Source organism: Microchirus variegatus, assembly GCF_963457635.1.
Source record: "Microchirus variegatus genome assembly, chromosome: 1".
Taxonomy (NCBI): domain Eukaryota; kingdom Metazoa; phylum Chordata; class Actinopteri; order Pleuronectiformes; family Soleidae; genus Microchirus; species Microchirus variegatus.
In genome coordinates this window covers 44196872-44224678 of record NC_139802.1, presented here as the reverse complement: position 1 = coordinate 44224678, position 27807 = coordinate 44196872, and the positions used below count along the sequence as shown (strand labels likewise).

At 43.4% G+C, this 27807-nt stretch overlaps 1 protein-coding gene across 1 annotated transcript; it reads left to right on the top strand.

Moving 5' to 3' along the window:
* Positions 1–141: 141 nt before the first annotated feature.
* niban2a (niban apoptosis regulator 2a) lies at positions 142–27807 on the top strand (the record flags this gene model as incomplete). Its single annotated transcript, XM_083910751.1, has 14 exons — positions 142–223; positions 8202–8332; positions 8993–9121; positions 9219–9324; positions 9418–9585; positions 19980–20095; positions 21403–21507; positions 21598–21760; positions 24699–24886; positions 24971–25126; positions 25265–25378; positions 25479–25586; positions 25733–25844; positions 26924–27807. The coding sequence occupies exons 1-14, from the start codon at positions 169–171 to the stop codon at positions 27805–27807; spliced, it is 2535 nt and encodes an 844-aa protein (XP_083766877.1). The 5' UTR covers positions 142–168.

Sequence of the window (27807 nt, the reverse complement as noted above, 5' to 3'; positions counted from 1 at the left end):
TTCCCAGCGGCTCAGCCTGGAAACCTGACTCTGGCTGAAACGAGGACCTTTTTTTTTTTTTTTTTTACTTCAGCCGACTCTGGTTCTTTTTTCCTTCTCCTGGAACTTTTTTCCTTTTTCACTTTTTTTTCCAAGCCGGGGCGGATTCTTCGTCGAGCTCCTGGAACCATGGGGGACGTGGTGTCCTCTCACCTGGACGAGAGCAGACGGGAGACCATTACAGGTAAGCATAGGCAACTCGGATTATTATTATTACCACCAAAATAAAAGCCTTTAAATCAGCCGTAGTTCCAGGAAACAAACTTCTTCTTTTTTTTCCCCCCTTATTTTAAATCATACTTAGTCATGAGCAGGGGTGTGTCGAAGAAATGTAGGGGCTCGATGCAGATGTTTTCCTGGGAGGGGCACCTTAATCAAAGCAGAGCCCAAAATTCAAAGTGATAACATAGATGTAGTATTTCATTTAAAGAGGTTGATTTAATCAGGGTTTTTTGAAGATTGGCTGCATGTGTCCTCAAAAACTGAGACTTTAGCACAATCTATGGTAGCTAAACATGCTAGTTGTTCAATCTCACTGTTAGAGAACTGTCATTCTCCCGCACCAAACCCCATAGAGAAAACCATCGGGTTTTTTTTACATCCCATCACATCACGGCACGCGGGAGTCTCTGACACGCCGCCGCCGCCGCCTCCATAAAACACGTTCGGCGGTGTTATTGCGCGACTTCGGCATTTTAAAATCCTTTCCTCTCCGATTAACCTCAGTGACACGACGTGACCACACGAGGCAGCAGCAGCAGCAGCAGCAGCAGCGCCAGCAGCTCCTGTGTAAGCGCGAGCTAAAAATCGCTGATTTTCTCCATGGGGTTTGGTGCGGGGGGGAGAGCGAGCGGTTTAATAGCGAGATAGCATCGTGGAAATGCTAAATGGCTAAAGCTAGCGCAGAATATAGTGTTTTTCCTCGCGTTTGGCACTGGTTTTTCAACAAAAAAAGTCGTCGTCCGGGGCAGAAATGTGCATAAAAGACATATGTGGACTGTTGGAAACTGAAAAACAGCTGTTCTTTTTTTTTTTTAGTTTGGGTACCCTTTAATAACGCAACACACAGACTTTTTGCGCATTGTTGCTGCGCTCTCTGAACTCCAGCTCGCCTCCGAGGACGTCTTTCTAAGAGATAATGAGTAGGTTTCGTCGGAGAGAGGGAAGCGTGTTTGTGTAAGTCCGGGTGAACAGAGAGTTGCTATTTAAGGTCTCACATTGCTGCCTGTCGCCTCCCCACTGTGCAGCTCCGTGTTATTACTGCAGCAGCAGAGGCATGAGAGGCCAGGGAAGAAGAAGAAGTAAAGAAGAAGTAAAGAAGAAGACTTCTACAGACACACAGTGCAGATGAAATCATAGAAATGATCTCATGTCGCAGTCCTTTCAGGTGTCCTCACGTGGAATGCGTCGCCGCGGCCAAAAGGTGTTGTCTTTAAGCGCAGCACAGTGCATGCGTTGTCGTCTAAGGATTCATTCCTCTGCACATGTGTCATCACTCAGGGAGGGTGAGGGTGAGGGTGAGGGTGAGGGTGAGGGTGAGGGTGAGGGTTAAAGATGTCGACGGTGAGGGTGCAGGAGGGTTTTTTTCAGGCGTCAGAATCAGGAGTGAATTAAAAGTGGGTGAAGCTGCAGAGGTGAAGCAGGTAGAAACACGTTCGCAGCATCAAACGCTGGAGTCTGCGCTTCTCACACACACCCTCTGTCTGTCTGTGAAGAGCAGCAAGTCCTCATGGAGACCAAAACCTGGTCCTAGTGAGACAGGAACTCGTTTTCTAAAAGGGGAACTGGTTAAGGTTCAACAAACGTACAAAACTCTGTTTTTGTGGGGATGTTTTGTCAAATTTAAAGGGCTTCTTTTAAGGATTAAGCATCATTTTGCAGCATAAATACATTTATACTGTGAATTATTTATCGTTTCATATCAAAACAAACTCTTATTTTGAAATTTGGTCAAAAATGTTATTATTATGTATTTTTCTTATATGAACATCCAGGATTGTCTTCTTATGTGTTGTTGAGTCAAAGCTATGATTAATTTTATAACATCCACCATTTTTCTTTTACTTTTGCGCATAAAATCGAGCCGAGCTAACTTTGCACTGTAACAAATTCCCAAATTTACCAAATTAAATCAGATTTTTTTTAAAATGTTAGTACTTTTCTGCTCAGGTGTGTTTATATAGTTGTCGTTGTTGGATTGTCTATAGGTTGTGCTGGAAAAACAGGATAGAAGACACTCTATATTGCAGATATTTGCACGTTTTGCAGCCTAAATGCGACAACGTGTCCTCGCTAAGGCATAAAAACGGGACACTGTGTGTGTGTGTGTGTGTGTGTGTGTGTGTGTGTGTGCGTGTGTGGGAGGAGATCAGTCCATGTCAGAATGTGCTTAAACTGCAAAGGTGATGAAATCACTTTAACAGGGAGGCAACGCAGACCAAACTAGACCTTTGCAGTTTAAGCACATGGACTGATCTCCTCCCACACACGCACACACACACACACACACACACGCACACACGCACACACACACACACACACACACAGTCACTTCAGTGTCGTCGACGGAGACTGAGCGTGAAAAACAGTCGTCGTCTCCAGGTCAGGAAAGACTGAAAACTTCCCTGCAGTGGGATTAAAAAAGCATTCGGGATTACACACAAAGACCAAGCACAGACAGTGCAGTACATATGTGTTTGCAGTTAGTCATCCTAATCTGCAATATGTGGATTACACTAATCTCACTAAATTACGAAATTGCTGTGCGTCTTCCCCTCGTTTCATGCTTCACTGTCCTGTTCGATGAAAGCACAAAAAAAATAGAAAATTAACGCACAAAAATACTTGAATTTGTGCTAAAATATTTCTGCGATGTAATGTCTTGAAAACCACGTAGCGTTCAGATTATTCCAAAGTCTAAACTGAGCGAGTTTGCTGCTTCGTCTGGTTTGGTTTGGTTTTTACAGCAGCTAGCATCTGTCTAATGTAGCAACAATGCTAGTGCTACTGCAGCACTCTAGTGTTAGCTGTAGTGTTAGCTCTAGTATTAGATGTAGTGTTAGCGCTAGTGTTAGTTCTAGTGTTAGCTCTGGTATTAGCTGTAGTGTTAGTTCTAGTGTTAGCGCTAGTGTTAGTTCTAGTGTTAGCTGTAGTGTTAGTTTTAGTATAAGTTCGAGAGTTAGCTCTAGTACTAGTTCTAGTATTAGGTGTAGCGTTAGCTCTAGGGTAAGCTGTAGTATTAGTTCTAGTGTTAGCTCTAGTGTTAGTTCTAGTATTAGCTGTAGTGTTGGCTCTAGTGTAAGCTGTAGTATTAGTTCTAGATATAGCTCTAGTGTTAGTTCTAGAGTTAGCTCTCCTGTTAGTCCTAGTATTAGCTGTAGTGTTAGCTCTAGTCTTAGTTCTAGTATTAGCTGTAGTGTTAGCTATAGTGTAAGCTGTAATTTTAGTTCTAGAGTTAGCTCTCTTGTTAGTTCTAGTATCAACTGTACTGTTAATTCTAGTGATAGCTCTAGTGTTAGCTGTACTGTTAGTTCTAATATTAGCTCTAGCGTAAGCTCGTGTTAGCCCTCTGTATATAGTCCCGCCCACTTGTAGCCCCGCCTCCTCTCTGGCGCAGTTTGCGCAATGTGTCGTAACGTTATAACGCTAACCCTCATCGCGTAACACTGATGTTTTTATTTTGTCGATTATTAGCATGGTTCTGTGTGATTTGGACAACTCGAAGTTCCGCCCCTTGCATATAGCCCCGCCCACCGGTAGCTCCGACTCCTTTCTTGCACAGTTGAATGAACCTATAGTCTTTATTTATGTCGTAAATTCCACCAGATCCTGCCCAGACACGTTGACAGAAGTACAAGACAGAATTAGTCGACATCTACGTTGAGTGAAGGACGAGGTTTGTGTTCTTCATGACGTGGTCTTTGTTCCTAAATTCCCAAGTTTCCAGCTGCGCGTAAAGGTCGTTCCCGTTCACTTTCTCCGTCTGCTGTCTTTGGCACGGCCGCTCCAGTGGAAAATACCAAGTGGGTTCACGTTTGGAACGTGGCCGCTGAGAAGCAGCACTTATTATTACACGGTGGAACTTTACTCAGAGGAGATGGAAACGCAGACAAAATCAGTCGAGGCCTAAAGAAAATCTGACTAAACAGATTAACGCTCAGTCATGACAGTGAGGGAGTCAGGAAACAAGGGATTATTTCATATATCTGAACTTTTACAGCTGCTTCTTCTGAAGTCCCGACTGAAATACCCACAAAACCTATCTAATATGTCTCGAGCAATTTAGGAAAATTGTGTGCAATTACCACAATGATGCAAATTTAGCCATTTTTGTCTTTTAATTCAGTAGTTTGGGAATGCTAAGTCGGCATTTCCAACTACAATGTTTCTATAGTTTACGCAGGAAAAGAGACATCATCGATTTGTGTTTTTTTGTTCAAATATTTCAAGTTCCGATCTCTAGACTGAGAAAATGTTCCACAGTTTTGCGCGAGTACCGAAATTTCACGACACATCGTATCTGCTCATCTAGTATTTGCATTTAGTTGGATAGAAACGCTGAGTCGGCATTTCCAACTATAGTGGACACATGTTTTTTATGTAATCACGCGAGGGAAAAAAATTAGCATTGCTAATTTGCTTAGTTTCCCACAAATATGTAAAAATTTGTGTCACGGGATTCGTAAGACTTAAATAACGACTTAACACTTTGCGTTGTATTTGGTGAGAACGTACGATAAAACGTGACTGAACAAACGTGGAATGTCGGGCTTTAGACGAGGTTTGCCCGATTCGTAACCGGAACCCGATAAATTCTACACATGTACGAAGTGCAGCCAAAAACTAGTCAGATTAAATGTAATAATTTTGTTTTCGGGTTTTTTTTCTTATAAAACAAAAACACGTTAGGGTTTTTTTTGTCTCGTTTTCCAGCAGGGGGCGAACACATGTTTTAGTAGCAGTACTGTAGTGTTAGTTCTAGAGTTAGCTGTAGTGTTAGTTCTAGCGTTAGCTGTAGTGTTAGTTCTAGAGTTAGCTGTAGTGTTAGTTCTAGCGTTAGCTGTAGTGTTAGTTCCAGTGTTAGCTGTAGTGTTAGTTGTAGTGTTAGCTGTAGTGTTAACTCTAGTGTTAGCTGTAGCATTAATTCTAGTGTTAGTTGTAGCGTTAATTCTTATGTTAGCTGTAGTGTTAATTCTAGTGTTAGCCGTAGCGTTAATTCTAATGTTAGCTGTAGCGTTAATTCTAATGTTAGCTGTAGTGTTAATTCTAATGCTAGCTGTAGTGTTAATTCTAATGTTAGCTGTAGTGTTAATTCTAGTGTTAGCTGTAGTGTTAGTTCTAGAGTTAGCTGTAGTGTTAGTTCTAGAGTTAGCTGTAGTGTCAGTTCTAGAGTTAGCTGTAGTGTCAGTTCTAGAGTTAGCTCTAGTATTAGTTCTAGTGTTAGCTCTAGTATTAGTTCTAGTATTAGCTCTGATGTTAGCTGTACTGTTAGTTATATTGTTAGCTCTAGTGTTAGCTGTATTATTAGTTCTAGTGTTAGCTCTAGTGTTATTTCTCACGTTAGCCCCCTGTGTATAATCCCGCCCACTTGTAGCTCCGCCTCCTCTCTTGCGCAGTTTGCGTAATAGTGTCGTAACGCTATAGCGCTAACCCTTATCAAGTGACACTCACGTATTTATTCTTTTATTTTGCGACTTTTAGTGTTGTTCCGTGTCACTTGGACAACTTGAAGCTCCGCCCCTTGTGGAAACACAGTTGTCGTATTTGCGTCTGTAACGTTGCTTTACCGCCTCCTTGTGGATTAAATGGTCCGTCACATCTGACCCTACGTTGTTATTCTCCGTCTCCCTCCTCGCTGCGACACAGTGTTTGTCTCTCGCTCGTGTCCTCGTCTCCTCCACATTCCGTCCACATCTGTCCCCGTCCTGTCAGCTCCTTCCTTCCTCCCCTCCCTCCTCCCTCCTCCCTCCTCCCTCCTTCCCTCCTTCCCTCCTTCCCTCCCTCCTTCCTGTGTCGTCTCTTCCATAAACAAATCACAAGTCGACGCCGTGTGACGCCGACCTCGTCAAAAAATGTCACCGATCGTCCAACGAACACAGACTTTTTCCAGAAACTGGAAACTGTGGGAACATCTCATGCTTCTCTCTCTCTGTTAAACTGCAAAAAATACACAGTAAAAGAGTAAAATAAACAAGTTTTACACTGTTAATAATGTAAAATAGTGTCTTAATCTGACATAGCAGCTTATTTTGAGCTTTAATTCCAAGTCACTGAGCTGAAATAATGGTTTGCTGCTGATGGTTTGTGTGTCCTTTCACTGCCGCTGTGTGTTTAAGGCGTGTAAAACACACAATCACTGATCAGTGTGTGTGTGTGTGTGTGTGTCTGTGTGTGCAAATATAAGAAAAGAAAGGAAGGCATGGTTAAAATCAGCTTAATCAAGTGAAAGAAGGCTATTTCTGCCGTTTTAGTCGAGTTTTTGGTTTGTTTTTCCTCATTTTAAAGCATAATTGTGTCTGAAAGTAGCTAAATTCACAATTTATTTTTAAGTTTTCTCGCCAGGCAGATTATTATTCTCAAAACAAGACATTTTAAATCAACTTGTGAATATTTTCCAGTTTTTCCAGTGAGACTGTGAGAGACTCAGAGAGAGGATTTGTGGAAAAACACTGAGTCTCCGACCTGGAATGTGGACTATGATAATTATTCAGTTACTTTATGAATCATCAAGTATTTTCATGATTCATTTAAAGGCGCCATATGTAAGAATGTGGCCAAAAACGGTTACTACATTCAAATTCAAAATACCGAGGTCTTTTAGGTTTCGTTTTCTGACGTAACTGGCAACCCCTAGTTGCTCGGCAGCTGAGACTCTACCGACCGCAATGATCGGTAGACGGCGGTAGGTGGCGCCACATGACGCCAAAACATGATTTCAAAACATAAACATGATTTGCAGTCTGCAAAAAAATTGCGAATATTTTGTCTGTACTGTTGTTGTTGGTGAGTTCAGTTAGTTATATGAACATTATTCCTGAGTCTCTGTGACATATTAGGAGGATTTTATGATTTATTACATAATGCACCTTTAAATGTTTTTTTTTTCTACGAATTAAATCAGGTTATCAGAGTTTTCAGCTCCTCACACGTGGATAACGCCTCGGTTTGATGGAGATGAAATGACGTTTTAAACTAGAAGATATTCACAAACACTAATTAGATTCATTTCCATGAAGATAAAAAATGACAGATATCTTTTTTGCTGAGTCGCTCTCTAAAGAAAACCCATTTGAACATTTTATTACTCGACACTTTCCATAAAGCGCTGATATCAGGAGGCTCCAGTCGTCACCTGTGTCTCCACGTCTACGACAATTTGCATGTATTTAACTACTTCATTCTGAGCCAGATTAAGTCTATGATAATTTAATCTCACTGTTTGACAGACTTTTCTGACTGAAAACTAAAGTTTGTAAACTCACTCGCTCTCCCTGCACCAAAACCCATAGAGAAAATCAGCGATTTAACGTCACAGCAAACAGGAGTTGTTGATCCACTGAAACCTCCGTCAGGGATTTAAAATGACTTATTTTGTGACTTTGGTTGTTTAAAATCCTTTGCTCAGATTAAAACCAGTGACACAAAGCGACCACACGAGGCAGCAGAGGACCGGCAGCTGCTGTGGAACCACGTGCTAAAATCGCACATTTTCTCTATGGGGTTTGGTGTGGGAGAGTGAGCGGTGTTTAAACTTTAGTTCACTAACAGTGAAGATAAAGACGCGAACGCGTTCTGAAGATATCGTAGACTTAAGCTAGCGTAGATTTAGTGTTAGCTAGGTTCTAGTATTAGATGTGGTGTTAGCTCCAAGTGTAAGCTGTAGTATTAGTTCTAGAGTTAGCTCTAGTGTTAGTTCTAGCATTAGCTCAAACAAAGTGACCACACGAGGCAGTAGAGGACCAGCAGCTGCCGTGGAGCTGTGGTGCTCTATGGGGTTTGGTGTGGTAGAGTGAGAGGTGTTTAACTAGCGTAGTTTACACGTAAACTAGCATAAACTAGCGTAAACTAGCATAGATTTTTAGTTACTGTGTGGCTAAAATCTGTTTTTCTAACTGTGATGTTTCCTGACGTGTTGTCCTGTGTCCTGTACTCACCGTCTGCAGCTCGCACCAAAGACGTGATGAAGGATTTCGGCGCCGTGTACCAGCAGCAGTACGCCGTCGCTCTCTTCAACAGCGTACGCTACGAGATCGAAGCGGGAGGAGGAACTCAGTCGCAGCTGCTGCACAGGAAGGCAAGGCAAAAACATTGTTGTGATGTGGTTTTTATACAGGCATATTGAGTCATATACTGAAGCACCGAGGTACGAACAATGAGACAATTACAATAATTGTCGCAATATAATTTTATTATTATAACAGCTGTGGCCAGAGGCGCCTTGTTTTCCTTTTGTCTTCTAATTCTGAAAATAATAACTTAAGAACGCAATAAAGGAATGCTTTCAAATTTGGTACAAATGTTCACTCAGATTCAAGGAGGATCTCATCTGATTTTGGTGGACAAAGGTCAAATTTCAAGGTCACAGGAGCCTCACAAAAACAACCGCAATTTTTACGAAAAAAAAACTTAATAGCAATGTGTTCCAATTACATCGGAAATAGGAAGTCGGAACCAAGGAGGGCTACGCTCCAGGACGCAAACGACGCTGTATTCTGTATTTTTTGCTAGCAAAAACAGCGTAGCAACATGTCTACGAATACAACTTGAACAGGACTCGTGTACGAATTATTTAAAATGAATAATAGTAAATGTAGCAAACTCAGAAATTCCGACTTCCAATAACAACGTCGCACCAACTTAACGTGTTTTATTTTTTCACGTGACACATACTAATCACGTTCAGTATGAACACACCTTTACGATGACCGGTTGACCGTGTCCATGTTTTGTTCAGGATCCGTTAGCGGGCCGCTCCATTTTCTCCGGGAGTTTGTTCCAGTACCTGGAGGAGAACCGGAAATGGAGGAGTCGCTTCGTGTCGGTTCCAAACAGCTACGCCATCAACCTCTACGAGAACAAAACCGTGAGCTTCCTCTTCACTTTAACTAACCGATAAAACGCGCGATGTTAGCACCTGCGCTAACACAGCTAAAGTGTCTCTCTCTCTCGCTCTCCGACAGGCAAATGAACGAGGTCTTCACCCGAAGGTCACCATCAACTGTGCCGGCTACAAGGCCCTGGACTCTCTGGAGGAGTACATGGAGCTGATGAACGCCAGCCTGCCAGGTAAAAGACAGCAGTTAGTGACAAGAAGAAGAGTTTGTGGACAAACTTCTTCATCCAAACGAGTTCCTCACTGTGTCTTCTGACTCGCCGCAGGCATCAAGGCCAAAGTGGGCAGTCATCCGTTCATCAAGTGCGCGACCGAGTTCCCGCTCATCCTCTACCACCCGTACGCTCGCCACCACTACTTCTGCGTGATGTCGGAGAAGGAGCAGAAGAAGTGGCACGCGGTTCTGCAGGACTGCGTCCGACACTGCAACAACGGTAACAACACAAACATCTACTAACATCTACACAAACATCGCAAACATCTACCAAAAATTATTTCACGCAAACTGACGCTAAAAGTTGTTTCCAGACACAAAAAAGGGGTGTATTTTCGTGAGTTTTACGTTCACATATGACCACTGCTGTTGCCACTCACAACAGCAGGAGGATGTCATCCAGATGAGGGGGCGGAGCTTGGGTCGAGCTCCAGGAAGCAGCTGGGAATTCTCCACTGCTTCATTCTACTCAGTTCTTATCCTGGAATTTCACCGGATAGAAGGAGAAAGTTCTGGAGAGAGTTCTGGAGAAAGTTCTTGAGAAAGTTCTGGGGAAAGTTCTGTGGGAAAGTTCTGGGGAAAGTTCTGGAGAAAGCTCTGGGGAAAGTTCTAGAGAAAGTTCTGGGGAAAGCTCTGGGGAAAGTTCTGGAGAAAGCTCTGGGGAAAGTTCTTGAGAAAGCTCTGGGGAAAATTCTGGAGAAAGTTCTGTGGGAATGATCTGGGGAAAGTTCTAGAGAAAGTTCTGGGGAAAGTTCTGGAGAAAGCTCTGAGGAAAGTTTGGGTGGAAAGCTCTGGAGAAAGCTCCTGGGAAAGCTCTGGAGAAAGTTCTGTAGAAAGCTCTGGAGAAAGTTCTGCTGAAAGTTTTGTTGAAAGTTCTGTTGAAAGTTCTGTAGATAGCTCTGTGGAAAATTCTGGAGAAAGTTCTGGGGAAAGTTCTGGGGAAAGTTGTGGAGAAAGCTCTGGGAAAAGTTCTGGAGAAAGTTCTGTTGAAAGTTCTGTTGAAAGTTCTGGAGAAAGTTCTGGAGAAAAGAACCACCAATTTAACTCAATGAGATAACAAATAAAGTCAAAGCAAACATGCAAGAAGATGCTACGTTTTTGTAGGACAATGCTGAACTCTGGACACAAAATTAGCATAAAAATACGCAAATGTACTTTCACTAGCGTAAATTAGCTTCTCGTACAACATAGATCTTACCATTAGCATGTTGACACGTTTTCGTCCTTAGGTTTTCCCAGAGTTCTCCACTGCTGGAAACAAGAGTCCAGAGATCAGATCAGATTATTTCTGGATTTTTATGAAATTATTGATCAGTAACGACCAGTTTTAAGTGACACATGACTTCAGTTAACCTCATATGTGGCACTTGGATATCAGAACAATGAGACCAGGGTGTGTGTGTGTGTGTGTGTGTGTGTGTGTGTGTGTGTGTGTGTGTGTGTGTGTGTGTGTGTGTGTGTGTGTCACAGTGTGAAGGCTTCACATACCATCTGAGTCAGGTGGTTCGTGTAGGAATCCAAGACAGTGATGTGAGTTTGTTTATTTATCGCTGCCTCTTGGTCTCAGTGTGGCATGTTGTTGTTGTCGTTGTCGTCATTGGATCACAGAGTTACAGGAAGTTACAGTGCGAACAAACAACAATCACTGCCCAGTTTTCACCACACATTTGCATAAGGACGACGTTCAACGTGAGCGGAAATCACTGGCCCGTTTCCATCGCGAGTCAAATAAAATTGTGCGACCGAGCTCATTGCTTCTGGTAAGTACACGAACAGTGTTTGTGAGTAAAGCACCAGGAAGACAAATTGTCGTTATAATTTTTTGACGAGCGTCAAGGTTACATTTTTGTGGTTGTGTGCAGGCATGCGGCGACTTGGCTCACAATGTTGGTGAACACGAAGCTTAACATATTCACACGGTGTTTACTACAATAGTTTCATGTCAATACAACTTTAAATGTGCGCGTATTTGCTACCTAAATATAGGAAAATCTAATTTGCGTAGCTTTGTAAACCGCACGTGTCACTGCACCAAACCCCATAGAGAAAATCAGTGATTTTATCTCACATGGACACAGGAGCTGCTGGTCCACTGCTGCCTCGTGTGGTCACTCTGTGTCACTGAGGTAAATCTGAACAAAGAATCGATGGTTTTCTCAATGGGGTTTGGTGCGGGAGATTTTAAAAAGCGACGCAAACTTCAGTTTCCTGTCGTAAAATGTTGTTTAACAGTGACACAGAGCAAGATTGTAGTTTCTCACATTAGCACGACTCTAGTGTAGCCTAGCATTGCTAGTTTTATAGCAAAGAAACAAGTATATTTGCTAGCTTATAGCAGCAAGGGAGGGGCTAGCTAGGCTAACCTTTGTGGAAGCATTACTAAAAGAAGATTCAGTGCATTTGTCTACAGTTATTAGCATTTAAAGGACGTGACTCAGAAATACTTTACACCTGAGCTGACCTTAATTTTTCAAATACCGACCTACATGTGGTTCTCAGGCTGAGGGTGTGTTTCACAGACGGAGCTGCTGTCAAGCTAACGCTATACTGAATTCATCTGTGACTACTGTGCCGTTGTCAGGGTGTTAGCATGATTACGCACGAGCGGACATTACCGTCGTCAACAACAGATCAACACTAGAGACAGAGCTGGAAAGTAATGAAGTAGTGAATGAATTGAGTAGGTCTATGTGTCAATTTTTAAAATTTGTGATTTTACTTATGTTTTTTTTTCAAAGTATTATACTGATACTGTTACTGAGTAAAAAATGTTAGGCTGAATTAAAAAACCCATTTTAGAACTGGAAACTTTGGCAATGAACGATGAAGACAGGTGAACTATGAGGACAGGTGAACGATGAGGACAAGTGAACTATGAGGACAGACAAGTGAATGCTGAGGACAATTGAATGATGAGGACGGGTGAACGAAGAGGACAGGTGAACGAAGAGGACAGGTGAACGATGAGGACAGGTGGACGAAGAGGACAGGTGAACGAAGAGGACAGGTGAACGAGGAGGGCAGGTGAATGAGGAGGACAGGTGAACGATGAGGACAGACAGGTGAATTAATGATGAGGACAGGTGAACTATGAGGACAGGTGAACTATAAGGATATGTGAACTATGAGGACAGGTGAACTATGAAGACAGACAGGTTAATGAATGATGAGGACAGACAGGTGAATGATGAGGACAGGTGAACGAAGAGGACAGGTGAACGAAGAGGACAGGTGAACGAAGAGGACAGGTGAACGAAGAGGACAGGTGACATATGAGGACACGTGAATGATGAGGACAGACAAGTGAACTATGAGGACAGACAAGTGAACGATGAGGACAGACAGGTGAACGATGAGGACAGGTGAATTGGCGTTAATTAAGGCCCCTGAGTGGGTGACATTTGTGACCTTTGACCCTTTTTGACTGATATATTTTGTATTTACATATTTTATTTTGTCAGCACTTTAATTTGTAAAGGTTCAAAAACTATTAATGTGAGAATTGTTTTTGACACAAGAAAGTAACTTTTACTACATTTTAAAAACAAGCGACTTTTTTACAAGCTGAGTAGAATATGTCAGTACACACACACACACACACACACACACACACACACACACACAGTGTATCACAAACAGTACAATTAAACCTCCGTAGCAGTGAAGTGAATGAACCCACGCTGACAAAAAGCTGCTGAACCTGATTCGACCTTGTGTTTGCGTGACGATGAAGTCGCGGACTGCGCTGCATGAATTCACCCTCTCACAACAACGCGCTCACAAACCACTGAACACTGAAAACTTTCAAATACTGATCACAGGAACACGTTTACGTTCAGATTCCTCAGCCTGAAGTCAAACCCCCCCCCCACCCCCACGGTGTTTTTCCTGCTTCACACACACGTTCACGTCTCACTTCTTCCCCGCCTAACGCTGACCTGTCTGGGCATGCTCAGTGAGCGCCGCGGTCCCTGCTGCTGCAGCACTAAATTCCGGGGCGTGAAGGCGTGTGTTGTCAGACACACACACACACACACACACACACAGAGTAACCCACTGTGTTGCTGTTTTACTGTCACCATGGCTGCTGCGAGCGTCGCGGCTGGCATTCGTGTTTTTTCTGTGCCTGTGTGAACACGCCCTGCGTCTCACCTCCATCTGCTGCAGTGTTCTTAAGGAAAACCAGAACTAAACCGGGGAGGGGGGAGTGAAAAGGGTGATGAATGGTTTTACAGTCTGACCTCTGACCCCCCGGGCACTTCCTCTAACTCACTGGACCTTTTAACCAACGCACATGTTGACGTGTTTTTGACTGTTGACTCTTCTGGGATTAAACGGCGCAACGCAAATACAGCAGCAGAAGAAGAAGAAGTAGATGTCGAACGTTTTGCAAACACGAGTTCGGAAAAAGAAGGCGTCGCCTCGCAAACACGCTCCGATTGGACGACACCATCTGTCAATCAAACCTTCCTCGTTTGCTTTCCGCAAAAATTTACAAGATTGACGTTCAGCGATGATTCGTTTACAGCGGATTTCCCTCTTGCATTCAGTGGAGTCGCCCCCCTAGTGGACGTTCGGTATATTTTTCCGTTCGGCATAAGCGTAATCAGCGTCACACTTTTTAATATTATAAGTGACAAAATCTACGAGCTTCCCCTCGTTGAGTCGTCATTATCTTCAAATTGTGACGACAAATGCGCGAATAACCATCAACCCGAAAAGTGAAATAATTAGCAATTACGCAATTTTTCACGAAAGTCACGAAAATGTCATTTTCTTTATCGAAAAATGTTTAGTTTTCTTTTTCGTGCAGGTAATATTTAGCTTATTTTTAATAGAAAAAAATAAATATATATATAATTGCACTGCAGCGCAGACATTAACTGTAGATTATAACTGTAGATTTAGAAGAAAAAGGGGGAGAAATTACAGTAAAATGAAAAATAAACAATTAAAAATGACATAAAGTGAGACTATTTTAAACAGTAATTGAATAAAAACACTCATAAGGAGAAGCACAACAGTCAATAGATTGTTCAACAAGTTACTGAATTAAAGCAATTTCTTTAGTATTATTTGTTCTCGTTAAACACTTATTTTCATATTTTATCAGATGGAAGATGGAGAAAAGAAAATTGGACAAATGTATTTAGTAAAGGCAAAAAAAAGTGGCATCAACCATCAGTCTTTTGGCTGCTCTAATAAAAAAATAAACGGTATCAGGAAAGGACTAAAAACATCAAGTGTTCCTAATAAAGTGGTCAGTAAACAGGACGTCATGCATCTCATTTCTCTTTTTAATGTTTCCAAGAAATCGGACGACAGAAATGCCTGAACGTTTCCTGAACCGCACACACACACACACACACACACACACACACTTGTGTGCACACTCGTGTGTGTGTTCTTGTGTTGTTTTGTCTGCTGTGGTGAAGTCTCAGTGACTCAGTGGAGGCTGACAAAGACAGGAAGTGGCCAGAGGAGTCGGGGAGAGGGAGACAGGAAGTCGTCTGCGCTGACGAGCTTCGAGGCGAATTCACCGAGGACTCGGAGACGTTTAGATTTTTTACCTCCTCCACGTGGATCACAGAGGACTTTCTTCTTCTTCTTCTTCTGTGATCCACGTCGTCCTTCAGGGACAAACGTGGATCCTCCAGCACAATATTCTTCAGTCTTCTTGGCGGTTCTTCTATTGTTTTGGTCAAAGACGAAGATGATGCTTCAAAGAGAGCTTACGCGAGAAGGTTCCACCAGTCTTGAAGGTTCTCAATCGTCCAGGTCTTTAGCTCGGTTTCATCGCTTCCGATTGAGAAGTGGCAAAAATGATGGACGCAAACATATCTTGGTCTAACTTAACCATAAAAGTAGCGTCTTAGACTCCTACGTTGGCCTCTTTATGGGAAGTTCCTGTTGAGGAACATCAGCAAGTTCGCCGTAGGCACCTGGACTCTCTCGTTGAAGATGAATCACCTCAAATCCAAGAGGTTTCTTCTTCTTCTTCTTCTTCAACCCTGATGACCTCCATATTTGGTTTCATGGTTTGAAGTGAAGAAGCTTCTTGGACAAGAAGGTGAAAACATCTCCACACTTTTGATCATTTAAAAGCCTCTTTTTAAAGAAATCCATACATGAACTGAAGTCCATTGAGAAAACCAGCAGTTTTATTAAGCTTACGGGGGAACACAGGAGCTGCTGGTCTACTGCTGCCTCGTGTGGTCACTTTGTGTCACTGACGCGAGTCTGGACGAAAGGATCTTAAATCTGAAACGACACGATAACACATCAGAAGTTCAGTTTCCCTCGTCTTTGTCAGATGTTTCCGTGTGTGTGTGTGTGTGTGTGTGTGTGTGTGTGTGTCTGCACTTCCACTTTGTTGCTCACTTAAAGGGGATTTTTCCCCCTTTGGGAGTGAGTAGGAAAAGGGAAAACATGCCTGTGATGAACCACCGTACGCATTCTCCATGTGAGTGCAGCGAGTCAGATCAACACACAGATTAGCTTCTCTGCAGTGTGTGTGTGTTCATGTTAGTGTGTGTGTGTGTGTGTGTTCTTGTACTTGCGGCATACTGAGGACCAGTGAGGGTTTTTAACCAACAAAGTGAGGTCATTTTTACGGAGTGAGGACATTTTGGCCGGTCCTCATTTTGTTTTCATTGAAATCACTTCCTTAGGTTGCTATAACATGCTATACTCCATTTGTCAAAAAAAAAAAAAAACAATTTTGGATGACATAGTATAGTATCACGTTTTTGTCAAATTTTGGACCAAAAATTTTTGGTCAAATTTTTTGTTTTAAATGTTGGTCGACATAGTATAGTATCACTTTTTTGTCAAATTTTGGACCAAAATCTTTTTTTTTCAAATTTTGGACAACATAGTATAGTATGACGTTTTTGTCAAATTTTGGACCAAAATGTTGCGTCAAATTTTTTATTTTTATTTTGGACAACATAGTATAGTATGACGTTTTTGTCAAAAAAAAATTTTTAATTTTGGGCGACATAGTATAGTATCACGTTTTAGTCAAATTTTGGAACAAAAATTTTGCGTCAAATTTTTTTTTAAAATTTTGGTCAACATAGTATAGTATCACGTTTTTGTCAAATTTTGGACCAAAAATTTTTGGTCAATTTTTTTTTTTTATTTTGGTCGACAGTATAGTATCACATTTTTGTCAAATTTTGGACCAAAAATTTTTGGTCAATTTTTTTTTTTAAATTTTGGTCGACATAGTATAGTATCACATTTTTGTCAAATTTTGGACCAAAAATTTCGAGTCACATTACTTTTTTTCAAATTTTGGTCGACATAGTATAAGTATGACGTTTTTGTCAAATTTTGGACCAAAATTTAGAAGAAAAAATGGTACTGCACCCAGTAGTTCTTTGTAGATGTCATTCATGAAGTAGATATTTGTAATTGTGTTGATTTTTAAAGTGGAAATGCTGGTCCTCACTTTGTCAGCAGCCCAGTCCTCAGTATGCAGCAAGTACAAGAATGTGTGTGTGTGTGTGTGTGTGTGCATGTGTGTGTGTTTGTATAAATAGCACATGTGGCAGCGTTTACCACGCTCCTTTTATTTGAGGCATTTCCCTCCCTGCCTCGCTCACCACGATCTGGATGTTTTAGTAGCAGCCGGGGACGAGTTCCCAGGCCTTCACACACACGCACACACACATACACACACGCACATACACACACATGACTCCGAGTGTGTGTTTCTGACCTCGTCAGGACCAGTGAGTCCTCACAGAGGCTAAAAACCTGGTCCTAATAAGGCGGTAACGTCGCCTCTGAAGAACTGGATAAGTTCCGTGAAGTGAAGCATTTGCATGTGAAATGAGCTCTGATGGTTTTATTGGAGCGTTATTCAAACTCAGCACAGAGGAAGCTTTAGTCGCTTCAGTGTGGATTCAAATCTTTAGAATTTCAAATGTGTGGTTTTCCATGTTCATGTCGACCAGATGAGCAGAATATCTGTGTTTTACATGTGGCTCCTGTGAAGCTAACACGTTCAAATGGAAAGGGATAGGTGTTTTAAGGAGGCTAGCGGTCAATTAGCATGTTTTATTATTATTATTATTATTATTTATTTACTACATAAAGTATGTCTACCTACCAACGTTATAATAGTTATAATATTTTATTATTTAGTTTTGACTTTTTTGCTTTTTAAAATGAGTTGGTTTTAATTAGCTTTTATAGCAGGATTGCTAGTTTTTGCTAGTTTTTATAATTAGTAAATGCTTAGTTTTACTTTAGTTTTTAATTAGTTTTAGGTGCAAGGTTTAAAAAAGGTGATAATAACTATCGTGTGTCTTAATTACAACGATTCAAAATTGCCGTCAGGGAAAAAAACCCACTAATTTCATCAAAATACAAAAACTGAGCACATTTTCGCAACAATTTTAACTACAATTTTACGTCGTTTTATAAACACATGGCTCAGTTTGAGTTAGTTATCCTTTTTTTTTCATTTCAGTTCCAGAAAATGTTTTAGTTTTCGCAATAACCTTGTTGCCTACGCTATGCTAGCTCATGACATAGCCCCTTGCTAGCTTGTTAGGATTAGCCTGTTTTCTGTATTTAGCTTGGAACTAGCATGTCGAGCACCGTTCCGAGTTGTTTTTACCGTTACGCAAAAGTTATTTAACTCCCGATCACATGGGATTGTTAATCTAGCTTTGAAATGTGATTTAGTATTTAGTCATTTCAGTCTGACGAGCATGTTTCCTTGTATTGTTTTTAAACCTAATCCAATCCAACTTTATTTATAAAGCACTTTTAAAACAACAACAGAATTGAAACAAAGCGGTGTTCATAAAAGAGGAAAATGAATAATACGATTTAAGTCAGACTAACACAATAATGTCTGGTAAACACTGAGATGCTAACAGCTACGCAAGGGAAAAAAACAGGTTTCAGCCTCTGAACAAAAGCTCAGATATCTAAATATCCGTCTGCGCGGATATTTGCATGTTCTCTAGTGTGTTTGCTTTTAAGATTTTTTGTCCGCCGGCAACTGAGAACGAGGTCACAGCAGCTGATGCTACTTAATATTTCAAATGTCGGGAATAGGAAGAAGCAGCTCGATGCTAACTGGCATTTTCGTGACACCAAAACAACCAAAAACAACATTTCAGAGCTCCCAACATGCTGGTTCCAATTGGATGAAAAGCCGATACGACAAACAAAACTTTTGCATATTCTCCTAAATATTCGCCCTCATGTGTCCGAGTCCGAGGTTTCTGTGTGAAAAGCTTCGCTTTGAAGTCGTGTAGCAAAAAAAAAAGCTAAACGGTGAAACGCAGTCTGGGACGATTAAAAAGCTAAAGCGTCCTTTAATTAGAAACGCGTGCATCAGACGGACGAGCGCTGTCGCTGCCACAGACGACGACACACTGCAAATTAAAGGGATTTTTTTCTTTTTAATCCGCACACCTGTTTATACACGCCACGACTGTTGTCCTGTCGCAGCTGGGAGGGGCGACTGGTAACCGTTAGCAACCGCACAGAACATCTTCCTGTTTTTGGGGGGGGGATGACACATCGGTGCGTGATGTGAACTGTGACTGAACAGAAACTAAATTAAGACTCAGAGGTGACTCAGACGCTTCGGGAACTGTGAAAACGCTGATGTCGAGAAATAAAAGCCGGCTTTTGACCGATTTGCAGAGCTGGGTCAAAAGCAGATTCTCCAAGTCTTCTTACTAAGATTATTTAAGCCAGGGGTCTCAATCTCTAAAGACCTGGGGCCCAGTGAGCATCGAGTCTGGACAGTAGGGCACCGCTAAAGTGAAAAATAATATTTCACAGAATTCCATAATAAAAGCATAGCTATGATGCTAATTTAATCCATTACTTCAAAAACATTTAAAAAATAACATGATGTTAAGTGGTGGGCCACATTAAATCATCTCGAGGGCCACATTTGACCCGCGGGTCGCAAGTTTGGGGCCTCTGATTTAAGCTAACTGTATGTTTGACGTCGACAATACACTAAAAGATTTTTTAAAGAAGGTGCTAGCTGCTGCGCTAGCTTAAAGGAGCACGAGATTTGCATTGTGAAATGTCAAAAAAATTTACGGCTGAAGTTGCTGTAGCTGTTAAAGAGTCAAAATGTCAATGCTAACTGGCTTTAGCAACATTATTTAACTATTTTATACATGTGTTTACTTGATTAATTAGCCTAGCTAAAACACAACATGCTACAAGACTGAACACACGAGTGCCGAGCTACTGTACGACGCGTTTTCTCAGCAGCAGCAGCGCTTTTAGCATGTTAGCTTGCCTCATACATACCTGTACACCGTCGTCAACATACGCACACGCTTTTGTTTATACATTTTAGTTTTTAGGTTGAATTTGCTGTGGACTGAAAGTTTCTAACGACATAACAAAATACAGGTCATAGCGAAGGCTTTGCTGCTAACTGCTGCGCGACGGACATTAGCAAAACAAAAGGACTTACATTTGTACATTGGTACATTTCTAAAAATGGCGGGAAAACTGTTGTTTTCACATCTGTCAGAGTGGGTACAACCAAGTACATTTTTGTGTTTTGTGGCTATTTTTTCATCTTTAACGTTAGCAACTCTCTGCTGCCCCCCACAGGTCTGTCCGAGGAACTAACAGTGGAGACGCCAGCGTTCACCGACGCGGTGAGGAAACACAGACAAGCCCAGGGACACTACGGGACGTGGGACATGATGTGCGGGACACCGCCGCAGGTCAGGAACTCAGATTTATTATATCGTTTTTAAGTATTTTTAAAAGTTTGTATTCATGTGGAAATTATTTAAAAACACCCCTGAAAAAATTGTTTAAACAGTTTAATTTCTTACCCTGATTAATTCCCATCCATCCGAGGTGAGGTTGCTCCGAGTTTCCGCTCCTCACGATCTTGGAATTTCCGAGTTGCTACAAACTACAAAAAGTCTTAGTTCAGAATGATGAACGATTATGAGGTGGACTTTTTTTTAAAACAACAACACAAACACTCGTTTACATTCTGAACACACACACACACACTCGTTCAGACTGCAGAATGAGCCGTTCTTCACAGGAACAGCAGCAGCTGGACCTCACCCTCACACTGTTGAATGGAGGCCTCGGCTCTGAATGAGCTCCTTTCAAAATCTCCACACTCGCCCTCTCTGTGTTTGTGTTTGTCACCATTCCTTCATCACACCTGATTTCCTCCCGTTTCTTTCCGGCTCCAGGAACACAAACAAATTCTTACTTTGTTAATATAAGGATTTATTTAGAAGCGCGGTTGTACGAGGTTAGCAAAATCCCAACACAGCCTCCTGTAATTTCAGCTCGTTCTGTCCTACGTCTACATAGTCACGTCAGAGTTACTGTACAACATCTCGACAACACGTTTACTGCTTTAATTCACTGTTAGACGACTCCATTTAACAGGAAACTGAAGTGTGGGTCACTCTGTGAACCTGCTCACACCAAACCCCATAGAGAAAATCGTTGATTTTAACACCACAGGAGTCGTTGATCCACTGCTGCCTCCATTACTAAGTTCAAATGTGTTATTTTGACACTTCCGTGTTTGAATTTCATCATTCCGATTTAATGCAGCAGCACAAAGTGACCACACGAGGCAGCAGCGGAGCAGCAGCTCCCGTGTGGTCACCATGAGCTAAAATCGCTGATTTTCTCTATGGAGTTTGGTGCGGGAGAATAAATTGTTTAGAAAGTGACATAAAGTTAAATTTGCAGTAAGAAAAAAGATCAAAAATATAAAGAAAACACACCCTAACAGAGGTGTTAGGGTGTGTTTTCTTCTCAATAATAACTCCACTGTATCCACGTTAACCACACAGGAAATGGCTGTGGTTGTTGTTTTTTTTCCAGGTTTATTTTTGTTTTTCTTTACATCGACGATATCGGTTGTTGTTTTTGTGTGACTACACCTCTTGTTGCCATGGTAACGTTAACTTCCTGATCCAGGGAGGAGGGGAAAATGGAACCTTACAGAGTAAATAGAAAAGAACTGTATGTTGTGTGTGTGTTTGTACAGATTCTGGCTAACCTGGTGATGGAGACGCTTCACCCCGAGTTAAGAAGTGCCATCGCTCCGCGTCTGAAGGGGAAGATGCAGCAGAGGCAGAGGAACTGGATGTTGGTGAGCGAGCGTCTAAAAACGTCCAGGGAGAGAGAAGCAAACCAGAGTAAAGATAGTGAAGATGTGAACGTCTCTCTTTACCTGCTGCAGATCTCCGACGCCGTCTACCGCCAGGTGTTGTCTCAGACCAGCGCTCAGTACGCCGCCCTGCTGGACACCTGCGAGGCCCAGAGAGCTCCGCTGGACGCCAGGCTGAGGACGGACATGGACCAGATCATCACGTCCAAAGAGCACGTCTGCGGCAAGATACGAGGTGACCAATCGCGCCTGCAGAGTTTGGCGTTTTATTTTTTGAAGTGTGGACGTCAGTGAAAACATGAAGGAAAACCAGATTTTTCCAAGTCTATACAGAAAACTACACCACAGCTACACAGGCGTTGTTGATCCACTGCTATAAGTTCAAACGTCTTATTTCGTCAGCATTAGATCAGCAGCTCCCGTGTCCCTGTGAGAGAAAAATGGCCAATTTTCTCTATGGAGTTTGGTGCGGGAGAATGAGTGAGTCACAAACCAAGGTTTTCCTTGTTGGAAAAAGTTGTCCAACGTTGAGATAAAGACAGAAGAGTAAGTTCTTCTTGAAGTGGCAGCTGCTCCTGTGAGCTAAAGAGCTTTTTTCACCGTTTCACAGCCTTTTCCCGACAAGTTTGTGAACCGTTATTTCGCCTGCACCAAAGTCCATACAAAAAAACTAGCAATTTTTACACCACAGCCAAACAGGGGTTGTTGAGCCACTGCTGCCTCCATCGATAAGTTCAAACGTCTTATTTTGTCATTTTTGGTGTTTGAAATCCTTCATTTAATTTGACCAAAAGTGACAAAAACGTATTAAAAGGCAGCTGTAGATCAGCAGCTCCCGTGTCCCTGTGAGCTAAAATCGCCAATTTTCTCTATGGGGTTTGGTGCGGGAGAATGAGTGAGTCACAAACCAAGGTTTTCCTTGTTGCAAAAAGTTGTCCAACGTTGAGATAAAGACAGAAGAGTAAGTTCTTTATCAAGTGGGAGCTGCTCCAGTGGGCTAAAGTGCTTTTCCCCAACAAGTTTGTGAACCGTTATTTCGCCTGCACCAAAGTCCATACAAAAAAACTAGCAATTTTTATACCACAGCTACACAGGGCTTGTTGATCCACGGCTGCCTCCATCGATAAGTTCAAATGTCTTACATTGTCATTTTTGGTGTTTGAAATCCTTCATTTAATTTGACCAAAAGTGACAAAAACGTATTAAAAGGCAGCTGTAGATCAGCAGCTCCCGTGTCCCGGTGAGCTAAAATCGTCAATTTTCACTATGGGGTTTGGTGCGGGAGAGTGAGTGAGTCACAAACCAAGGGCCAATTCCAGTTCCTCAATCTCAACCCTTATCTTAAATAACCCTCAAAACCAAGTGTTGAGGGTTATTTTGTCACTTAGAAATGGGACACCCCTTAAATGCAGATACGTCTTCAGACTGTAGGGGGCAGAATAACGCCAAAGCTGCGTCCAAAAAAGAAGAAGAAGAAGAACACATTTACGTCAGGATTATTTATTCTGATCCGTTTGTCAGTCAAGTTATTAGGTTGTCAGTTAGTTATAAGATGATACTCATACAAATATTCAGCTGACAGTTAGCACACACCACGAATTATTGACAAAAGATCGTAAAAATTAAAACATAAATGTTACGCAACAATGACGTCAGTAATCCATAATATGGGCCTAAACTAAGATAATTTTTATATCTCTATTAACAAAGAAAATACTTCATTCGTATCGCACTCGTTTCGCTGCTTTCGGCCGCCATCTTTGTTACGTGATAACACGCAATGCATTCTGGGTAGCCCTCGCTCCCAAGGGTGGTCTCGGGGAAAATCTCAATATTGAGGGCGATGCAGCCCTTAAACTTGGCCCCTCAACTTAATTTTTTCTGAGAATCGGGGACAGCACTTTGCACTAGAGGGAGCGCACATTTTTGAGATTGAGGGTTAAGATTGAGGGTTAGGTAAGGAATTGGAATTCACCCCAAGACAGAAGAGTTAAGTTCTTCTTCAACTGGGCTAAAATGACTATCACTCCATTGATATTTCAATCGTCTCAATAAAGGCCGTCTCCGCTTACGCCCTACACGAACGCGCCGCGCAAACTTGGATTTGGGCCGTGACTTGTTAAAACCGCGTAACAGGATCTTCCACACCTCCGCGGTGCACGCTCCATTGTTTGCCTCGGTGACTGTCGCCGCGTTGGGATTATTATCGGCCGAAAGCAAAGAGCGAAAAGTGACTCGTCTGGTCCCGGAGTAACGACGCCAACGGGTGCTTGGGTTTCCAAAGATCCCGCGATTTTTTCCCCCCCATGATCTCTGCACACTCACAGCTCACTAAAAAACCCGTGACTCCGGCTCTCTCTCTCTCTCTCTCTCTCAGATGTCTAATTAGCGACTTGTGAATCACCTGGGGGTGAAAACCCTGTGAGTGAACGTCAGTTCAGAAGTTAATCTGGCACAGACCACTCTCTCTCTCTCTCACTGTTTTTCCCCATGTGTACCATTACTCTGTGAGTTCAAGTGGCGGAGCTGCATTCCATTGCCTTTCCTTATATAAGCCATTTGAAACTTCATCCGCACAGATAAAACTCCACTGTATGCAAACATGCAGCTTCACTGCACTGGAGTGCTGTTTGAAAGCTGCTTAAACACATGAGGTAGTTTGGGTTGTATGTGCAGGTATTTTAACACATTCAGTGGTAAAAAAAAAAACCCCAGATTTTTAAAGCACTAATGCAAAGTCTCACCTGTTGCAATCGCGCTCAAGGGCTTTAGCTTAACTTTTTCTCACCATTAGACAAGAATTTCTGACAGGAAAATCAAGTTTGTGTCACTTTTTTTTTTTTTAAAACCGTCACTCTCTCCTTGCACCAAACCCCATTGAAAAAACAAGCGTTTTTTTATACAACACCAGAAAAACAGGGGTTGTGGATCCACTGTTCTGCATCTGTCAGCGAGTTCATGCTAAGATGTGTTACTTTGTGGTGTTCTGTGTTTGAAACACTTCGTTTTCGATCACAAACTGACCACACGAGGCAGCAGCAGGGCAGCAGCTCCCGTTTCCCCCCTGAGCTTAAATCGCTGCTTTTTCCCTATGGAGTTTGGTGCATGTGCTTTTTTTTTTTTACGACTAACCCCGAGTCCGTTTTCTCCTTCCGTGCGTTGGTGGTCAGCAGCTCTGGTGTCGCCCAAGGTGGAACCTCTCCTACGGACCAGCATCCAGCCTTACATCAGCTCCATCCTGGAGGCCCTGATGGAGCCAACGAGCAGAGGCTTCTCCGAGGTCAGGGAGGTCTTCTTCAGGGAGATGGTGGAGATCAGCAAGAACTCGCTCAACGGTGGAGCCAAGGACAAGCTGGGGGAGGTGAGTCCGTGCTTCACCGGCCTCAGATCTGTCTTTTTTTTTATACGTGTGATTGTGACTAACCGTGTTCCATGTTCCCATCAGCACATGGACAGACTCTCCATGCTCGCCTTCCACCCGGTGAAGATGCAGAGCTGCTACGAGAAGATGGAGGAGCTGAACCTGGAGGGCCTTCAGCAGAGGTTTGACGTCTGCAGCCCCAACGTGTTCGTCAGCAGGGCCCAGATCCTCATGAGGGAGGTGAGTCCTTCAAGAGCCGGCGTGTCAAATAAGCCTTAAAAAGCTCCACAAGACGGCAGCACCCAACCTCTGCTGCCACCTGCTGGACAAACATTATTATTACAATTAGTATTGTTTTTTTTGTCATTATTCTGACAGCAAATGGACAACGCTGTGTACACGTTTGAGCAGCTGCTAAACCAGTCTTTGAAGGACCAGGGTGAAGAGGACATGTGCAAGAACGTCCAGCGATGCCAGGACAGGGTCCTCAAGGTAATTTTTTATCTATTAAAATTCCTGAGAAACACATTTCAGGATAGACCACTTCTCGTTACGTGCACCGTGTGTGATTCTTACCTTTCTGTCGCTTCAGAAATACGACTACGACAGCAGCTCGGTGCGTAAGAAGTTCTTCAGAGAAGCTCTGCTGCAGATCATCATCCCATACATGCTCCAGCAGCTCTCAACTTCCTGCCCACCTGTGAGTCGCACCAAACACTTCTAATCTACTTCTTTACAATTAATCCTTCTGCTAACCCCTAACCTACATCCGGGCATCAGGAAGGTCTCAGAACCTTCAGAAGTCTTTGCCTGAAGCTCATAGTTTCTTTCCCAATCGTCCCTCAGGAGCTGCCTCGCTTCAGAGAGCTGATCTTTGAGGACTTCTCCCGTTTCCTGCTGGTGGAGAACATGTACGAGGAGGTGGTGCTGCAGTCCGTCACCAAGGACATAATGATGGGTGAGGCGGCAAAGAAGTGGCGTTTAGATTCTACCTCTCAAAGTCAGGACAGAATTAGATCAAAAATACACATTTTACTTGAAGGTGTGCGATGTCAACTTTACAAAAGGGGCAGCACAGTAGCTAGCTACTCAAATCACGTTTACGCAGCTTATGACGCTCAAACAGGAACAACATCCAAACCTTTCTCCCAGGTTGCTGGCCGATTTTGTCCTGCCAACTTTGGTAGGCAGCACAATACTTTCGCGTTAGCAGCTCCCACAAGCAGCTAGGCGTAAGGAACACCTATCGTTAAACGTTAATACTTTACGTACGCGTGAAGACACGGCGAAATCCGTTACGGAACTTGTGGTCCTTGATGTGGCCAGATTTGACGAGATCGAGCACGGATAGCTAAAGAGGGTTACCCCAAAAGACGCCCACGGTTGGTGTAGTGGTTAGCACACTTGCCTTTGCAGCAAGAAGACCCCGGTTCCTGGGTTCGAGCTCCGTTTGGAACAACTTCGGAACAAGGGCCTTTCAGCAAGGAGTTTGCATGTTCTCCCCGTGTGTGCGTGGGTTTTCTCCGGGTTCTCCGGCTTCCTCCCACAGTCCAAAAACATGCGATATGGGGATTAGGTGAATTGGTCACTCTAAATTGACCGTAGGTGTGTGAGTGAATGGTTGTTTCTCTCTATACGTGGCCCTGCGATGGACTGGCGAACCGTCCAGGGTGTACCCCGCCTATCGCCCAATGTCAGTTGAGATAGGCACAGCACCCACTGCGACCCTCTGGTCAAGACAACCTAATCATAGCGGTTAGCAAGTTAGCAATAGTAACAGCAGGAAAGTTGAGACATCTGGAACTTTCCAGATGTCTCAACTTTGGAAAAGTCCAAATAGAGCTCTTGGACAAGAGCGTTCTCCTGGTCGTACAGAGTGCACCCAGATTTGGTGGGCACTCTACAACACCTTTGCATTAGCAAGTCCTAAACGCATCCTCCAGGACCAGGAGTAACGGAACGCCCAACGCCAAAACGGATGACAACATACAACTTGATAACTTTTCTAATTGTCTCCTCTGTGTCTTTTGTGTCCAGCTGTGAAAGAGGCAGCCGTCCAGCGGAGACACAACCTCTACAGGGACAGCATCGTCCTGACCAACAGCGACCCCAACCTGCACCTGCTCGGAGAAACTCCTCAGGTGGACTGGGCGGCTAAATTTGGCGGCGAAGAGCCAGACGACGCGGTCAACGGCGGTAAGGAAGAAGGGGGTTCTGGGAGTAGGCGCAGGCAAGTGGTGTCCATGATCCAGTTGGACGGACTGCCCGTGGCCTACGAGTCTTGCATGGAAGTTCCGGGGGTGGAGCTCATCCCCGAGGAGGACGTCGAAGCGTGCGAGGACAAAAGCGAGGACGAGGAGTTGCCCGAGGAGCCGATGTCTCCGATGGAAGAAATCAGGGACTTGATCAACCCGGTGGTAGAGGTGGCGGTGCCGGAGTCGGAGGAGGAGCAGAGCCCCGTGACCAACCTGATGGAGCCGGCCGACAGCACCATCACCGCCGAGGACGGCCTGCAGGAGGACGTGACGCACGTCACCACCGTGGTGGAGAAAGTCCAGCGGAATTCGATCAAGAAGTCGCCACAGACAATCCTCAAGGAGCTGCTGGGAAGCGAGGGCCAAGAGGCGGCGGCAGCGGCGGCGGCTAAGGACGATCAGGCCGTCGAGAGCATCGCCGAGGAAACGCAGGAAGCGCTGCAGGAAGAAGACGGTCAACCGATCGCCGAGGTCTCCGCCGCGGAGTCCGACTCCGATCCGCCGCCGCTGCCGTCTTCGGACTCCAGCCCGCGAGACGACAGCGGCTTCCAGTCGCCGACGAACCAAGAGTCGGACGAAGGCGTGAAGGGGCCGATCACCACAAACGGCGTGAGCGGAGAGGACAAAATCATTGACCCGGTAGAAGTGGACGTGATTATGGCGTAG